This window comes from Coenobita brevimanus, chromosome 46 (genome assembly GCF_032717465.1).
Source record: "Coenobita brevimanus isolate Jiangsu-jjx chromosome 46, ASM3271746v2, whole genome shotgun sequence".
Taxonomy (NCBI): Eukaryota; Metazoa; Arthropoda; class Malacostraca; order Decapoda; family Coenobitidae; genus Coenobita; species Coenobita brevimanus.
This window is the reverse complement of record NC_136999.1, coordinates 40,541,371-40,547,710: the sequence shown is the minus strand read 5'-3', so window position 1 is coordinate 40,547,710 and position 6,340 is coordinate 40,541,371. Positions and strand designations below refer to the sequence as shown.

The 6,340-nt window shown below is 44.7% G+C and overlaps 1 protein-coding gene across 1 annotated transcript; it reads right to left on the bottom strand.

Moving 5' to 3' along the window:
- Positions 1-318: 318 nt before the first annotated feature.
- Positions 319-4,434, bottom strand: LOC145398703 (uncharacterized). Its single transcript, XM_080271505.1, has 3 exons — positions 4,343-4,434; positions 3,802-3,856; positions 319-1,413 (listed from the first exon to the last, which is right to left on the bottom strand). The coding sequence occupies exons 1-3, from the start codon at positions 4,432-4,434 to the stop codon at positions 319-321; spliced, it is 1,242 nt and encodes a 413-aa protein (XP_080127631.1).
- Positions 4,435-6,340: the final 1,906 nt, after the last annotated feature.

Here is a 6,340-nt window from a genome sequence, read left to right as displayed (position 1 = left end):
GGTTAGCTAGAGGAAAGTCGGTTCCTGTCACAGCAGTGAGACGTACTATGGTCAGACTCAAATATGAAGTCCGTTTGGGTGGGGCCCGCGCGGGGATTTCCCTCTCTACAGCTCTGCCAAACCTCCTCTCTCTCTCTCTCTCTCTCTCTCTCTCTCTCTCTCTCTCTCTCAGTTGATTGAGAAAGTTTTTATATATTTATAAGTTTTGTTTTCTTCTATATTGTTTCGACCTTTTTTCCACACCACCACTGAGGTAAAAGTCTTGGCGCGTTTTTTTTTATAGAGGTTTCCCCAGTAGGCATAAGTCCTCTCTGATCTTTAATCAGACAATTCATCCTCCGAGCTTTCTGATATGTTGATTAAGAATGAATCCACGAAATGGTCGACTGCTACGTCTTGCTGTGAATCTTCTTGCTGTTGTTCAGCATGCTGCACTGCTTTCATCCAGTTTTTCGGTGTTACATGATTCAAAGCTTCTTTGGCAAGACGTTTAAGATCAACCATTTTGAAGGTGTTTGCCTTGGCTATATAGGTCTTCACCTGAGCCCAAATGAGCTCAATAGGGTTGTACTGACAATGGTACGGTGGTAATCTTATGACCCGATGCCCTGCTTCTTCAGCAATTGTGTCAGTTACATACTTTGTGCCAGTATCAAACTTCTTTGCAAGTTCATACAGCTCGTGTTTTAAGAGATCGTCGCTGGGCTGTACTCCCTTCTTTATAAGCCAGTCCCTTATATCCGATTTTCTCCAGGACGAGGTTGTTTTTTTTTCAAGTTGGACTGAATGATAGGAAGCGTTATCCATAACAATTACAGAGTTTGGTGAAATGTTTGGTATTAGTTGATTCCTGAACCAGTCTTCAAAAAGTGTTGAATTCATCTGATTATGGTAGTCCCCATCGTTTTTTGCTTGAAATATCATCTCAGCATTGTTAACAAAGCCATTTCTCGTTCCAGCATGCACAATAATTAAACGACGTCCTTTTCCAGTCGGTTGCTGTATTCCAGTGGCTTGTGGGGATGCAGTGTCAGTCCAGCATTTTCCAACTGTATAATTTTGATTTACCCAAGTTTCGTCAAGATACACAATGTTCTGGGAAGACACTCTGACCTGCCGAATTTCTCTCAAAAATCTGGTCCGAGCTGCTGCTACATCGCTCCTTTCCATAAGGAACTTTCGGCCATCAACTTTTGCATATTTGAAGCCCATCTGCAAGAGAATCCTGCGAAAAGACTCGTTGCTTCCGTTGAAAGATATGTTTTCCTTGAGTTCTTCGTAAATCTTGTGCAATGTAGGAATTTCATGCCTTTCATAGAATCCCAGGACAGTTCTTCTGACCACACGCTTATCGAAATCGTCGAGATTCGTTACAGTTGCACTGCGCTTCTTTTTTGGTGACGAGAATACAGGCTGTTCTGGTGACATTTGTGTCACACAAGCTTTATTAAATTTTGAGCAGATTCTTTGGACTGTTTTTTCGCTAACGTTGGTAGCTTTGGCAGTGTGAGCAACTGCTCCTGAAGGTGGAATTATAAAGTCTCCAATAGCCTTTTCTTCTAAAAAATACTTGTTCACATTGTAAATAAGTTCTTTCTCCCGACTGTGGAGCACACGAGAGCGAGTCGGAGTAGCTGCCATCGTGGGTGGAGATCAGGGAGGAACTGACCGGCCACCTGTAGTCTGAGGTGGGTGTCCTTGACCTCTGGCAACGTCGGAAAGCGACGTTGTCACGTGGTGTGGATTTTATACAAATCATTGTTATTATCCTAAAAAGCGACACATTCATAGCACTATATAGCCTTATTTAATATATTTAATAAGTACAGAATATTTAATATACAATTTCAAATAGTAAATAGCTGACGTATGACAGAGAGAGAGATAGGTACTGGGGTTGATGCAACAAAGCTGTAGAGAGGGAAATCCCCTCTCGGGCCCCACCCAAACGGACTTCATATTTGAGTCTGACCATAATACAGGTGGTGAGGTGTGAGCACTCCACACTACAGTTATACCCCCAAAATCAGAACTATTGCTCCAGTGCAAGGTGAGTGGCTCTTTTGACAGTTGTAAAGTGGTAGTGAACCCTGATGTATGGTGCAACACGAAGGCCGGAGTGATGGTGGGGAGAACTTTGTTGGAAATAGGTGCGAGTGAAGTGTCGGTTGTGGTAGCCAGTTTCTCAGGTGAGCCACAGATGATCAATAAGTGAGAATTTGTGGGACTGTGCGAGGTGATGGACCATGAATGGTATCAGTTGAAGGCCTGTAAATGGAGAGTAGTCAAGGAAGATGGGTATCTGCCAAACCACTTACAAGACCTGTTTTCAAGGAGTTCCCAATGCCTGGATGGCTCTCGAGTGTTGACGTTGAGGCAGCTGCTGACGAAGTTTGCTGATGTCTTCTCCACAGGAGACCTAGACATGGGGTGCACTGATCTGGCTCAGCATAGTATAGACATCAAGGATCATCGCCTGATTAAACAGCCAGTGTGGAGAAAGGCGCCAGCCAAGTGGCAAGAAATGGAGATGATGGAGAATCTCCAAAGTCAAGGAGTGATAGAAAAGTCCAGCAGTCCTTCAACATCAGCAGTGGGTCTGGTAAGGAAAAAGGAAGGCTCAGTTAGGTGTTGTACAGATTATCGAGCCCTGAATGATGTGACAGTGAAGGATGTATATCCATTGTCAAGAATTGATGACAGCTTGGATGCTCTGTCAAGTGCCAAGTGGTTCTCCACCCTAGACATGAAGGCATGATATCATCAGATCAAAGTTGAAGAGAAAGACAAGGGGAAAACAGTCTTTTTATATGGGCAGGGTTTATGGCACTCTAACTCGATTTCGCATCTTCGATCTCCCCCAATTCCGAGGTGTTTTGGATTTTTTTTTTTTTGGCTAAAACCTCTGCTTTTGGTGAGAAACATCGAAAATTCATAGAGAAATCGCTCACCTGAGGTTTAAAATACTCGATACAGGTAGCAGTACCTCCTTACCTTGCTGGGTTCTCTATCAGGCTGGCTCCAAAGATAACGAGTTCTATGGGAGGGTAACTATTCCACACCACTTATAAACGGTATTTATATATTTATTTGATACGAATCTATATGTAGTATGAGAGTATATTGGTTTTCAAACAGTAATATAGGCATTATAAGCATTGCTTTCACACACTAACTCATCACCATACCTGACCTTGTTTGGCAAGATTACCTGATCGTCATTTCTGACTGTTTCTTCCTCTAATGCTGTGTAAACTTTGTCCTCCACATTGTCATCAATTGGGGAATCACTCTGGCCCTGAATGTCTCTATTGGCCAGGTCACTGGTAACAGGTGAATTGCTGAGACAATGGCATGCAGGGGGGGGGAGGTTATGCAGTGTAAGGCATTGCCCCTGCCTGGCATCTTGTAGAGGAATAGAGGAAGGTGTCCCGTGTATACGTACGAAAAATCATGCGCGAAAATTGAAAATTGTGCAAATTATGAATCTTGCAATTACGTCGTCGGGACTGGCAGTTACAAAATGTTGCAATGTACCCATATGTCGACAGGACGGGGTGGGTTAAAGTGATGTAATTTAGCCCATGCAATGCCCCAGTTACTTTTGAGCATCTCTTGGATCGCATACTTGAAGGCCTGCACTGGCAGGCAGTTCTCATCTACCTGGATGATGTAATTGTTTTTGGGCGGACTTTCGACCAGGGATTAGAGAGGCTGTCGGAGGTGTTGAACGGGATCCAAGCAGCGCACCTCAAGCTGAACCCCAAGAAGTGCTACTTGTTTCAGAAGGAAGTGAAGTACCTGGGACACATTGTAGGCAATATTGGCATCCTTGCTGATCCAGAGAAGGTGGCAGCTGTGGAAAACTGGCCAGTTCCAACTTATCTGAAATAGCAACGGTGTTTCCTGGGCTTGTGTATCTACTATCGGTGTTTTGTCAATGACTTTGCAACAATAGCTGCACCTCTTCACAAGCTCATGGGAAGAAGCAGAAATCTGCAGGGAAAACACTGATTCAGAAAGCCTTCAACGAACTCAAGCATGCATTGGCCAGCACTCCAATTGTTGTTCCCGGATCAAAGGCAGCCATTTATCTTGGACTGTGATGCAAGTGACCATGGAATTGGTGGAGCCCTGTCGCAGAAGAAGGATGACAAAAAGTATGTGGTGTCGTATACAGCAGGAAGCACAGCCCACCGGGGCAGAACTAAAAGAAGCTCTGGGCAGTGATGAAGAGCTTTGATTTCTTCCATCCTTACTTCTATCAGAACAGACCTCATCATCAGGACAGACCATGTGGCACTGAAGTAGCAGAAGATGTTAAAGAATCCAGAAGGACTACTGGCACACTGGCTTGGTAAGCTGGATCAGCACTATTATGTGGTCCAGCATCATGTTGGGTGAGTACATGGGAATGCTGACAGCCTGAGTCATTGGCCTTGTGACCAAGAATTCCGGTAATGTGGTCAAAAAGAAGACCATAGCAAGAAATGCAGCCATACTGCAGTGACAGGGTCAGCGTCAGATGCAGAAGACCTGAAGAAGATGCAGATGGAGGATGCAGATTTACAACCAGTGCTAGAGCAGCTGCAGCGTAGTACAGTGTGACCATCTTGAGAAGAGGTTTCTAGAGTCAGCCCTGCGACCAAGATCTACTGGAGTCAGTGGGACCTTCTTTGTTTGAACAACAGACTTCTGGAGCATCAGTGGGAGACACCCAATGACCACAGCAAGTACTGACTACTGGTGATTTTGAAGAAAATAATGTCTGGGATCTTGGACTGAGTCTCGAAACGACATCACTAGTGGGCACCTGAGAGTGAAGAATACTCTAATATGGCTGCGACAGAGGTTCTGCTAGACTGGCATGCATCAGGATGTTGAAGAGTGGTATGTGTGTTGTGCCATGAAGGGACCCAAGAAGCATGGTTGTGCCCCTCTTCAGCTGCACCAAGATGGTGCACCAATGGAACGAGTTGCGGTGGACATTGCTTGACCTCTGCCACTCACTGAAAGAGGAAACTGTTATATATTTGTCACAATGGACTCCTTCACAAAGTGGCCAGAATCCTATGCTATCCCCGATCAAGAGGCTGTGACCGTTGCTCAGCTGTTGGTTGACCAGTTTTTCTGTCGCTTTGGGATGCCACAAGAGCTACATTCTGACCACGGCAGAAACTTTGATTTTGTTGTGTTCCGTGAGTGCTGCAAGGTACTTGGGATCAAGAAGACCAGGAAGACCCCTCCTAAGGCCACAGTTGGATGGGATGATGGAAAAGTTCAACTGCACCCTGGACAAGAATTGGCCAAGTACTTTATAGAGGGACAAATGGAATGGGACCAGAAGTTTCCTGCATAGTTGATGGCATATCAGTCTTCATTCCATGAGTCTACCAGCTACACCCCTGCAAAACTGATATTGGGCCACAAGTTATGCCTACCCATTGACTTGTTAACGGGAAGACCACCTGGTGAAGAGCTGCCAACAGACATCTCCAGCTATGTGAACCATCTTCAGGAAAGGCTGGCTGAGGTACAGTGCATCATCAAGTGCGAAGAACCCTTAAGTTTTCAGGGGAGGTGACGAAGTGCAAGTATGATGCCAAGGCAAGTGAGGTGAGCTTCAAGGATGGTGACCAAGTTTGGTTATACAATCCTCAGTGGAGGAAAGGACAGTCACCAAAGCTGCATAGCCCATGAGACAGGCCTTACACTGTGCTGGACCACCTATCAAATGTTACGTACCAGATTCGGGGATGCATGACACGTGAACCGTCTGTGGCAGTACCATGGGCCAGGACAGTACAGCTGGGACATCCATGGGGAATCATGCTCTTCTGCAGCCGAGGATGTTATGGAGGACCAAGAAGCTAAAGTAGAAGAGGATGGTGAAGTTTCCCAATGGAAGAAGTGCAACAGGAAGAGGATCAACACCTTCCAGGAGTGGACTGTGTGGAGGAGCAGAGGCATAGTCGGAAGTGGCACAGGAGAAGACCTGATAAGTTGAAGGATTATTTTGTCTATAGTTAGATGTTTCACTGGGATTAAGGTTTATGTTAGTATACATTGTGTAGTTTTGTTGGGACAACAAAAGGGCTAGGGAGGGGGTAGTGTTGAGAAGCGGGATTTGCCAGTTAGGTAGTGTTAGAAAATTCCCGATGTTTCTCGTAATTCCATACTTCAGTTATACGTCAGAGTTGTTTGTTAGCCTGCTGTTTGTGATCGTAGTTATTTTGTAAGTTGAACATTAATTTTTGTGCTCTTTTTCTCTATATTTTTCGTGACTGTTAAATTATGTAATCTTATCTTAGTTTGTATGTTAAATAATTTAGAGTGTTAT

Bases quoted from the DNA above. Each gene is read 5' to 3' on its own strand.
- LOC145398703 (XM_080271505.1), bottom strand. From the start codon at position 4,434: ATGACTCAGGCTGTCAGCATTCCCATGTACTCACCCAACATGATGCTG. The intron at 3,857-4,342 runs GTAGTCCTTCTG...AGTTTTCCACAG, and splicing joins CTTACCAAGCCAGTGTGCCA to CTGCCACCTTCTCTGGATCA. The intron at 1,414-3,801 runs GTACTTCACTTC...TCACCAGAACAG, and splicing joins TTGCCTACAATGTGTCCCAG to CCTGTATTCTCGTCACCAAA.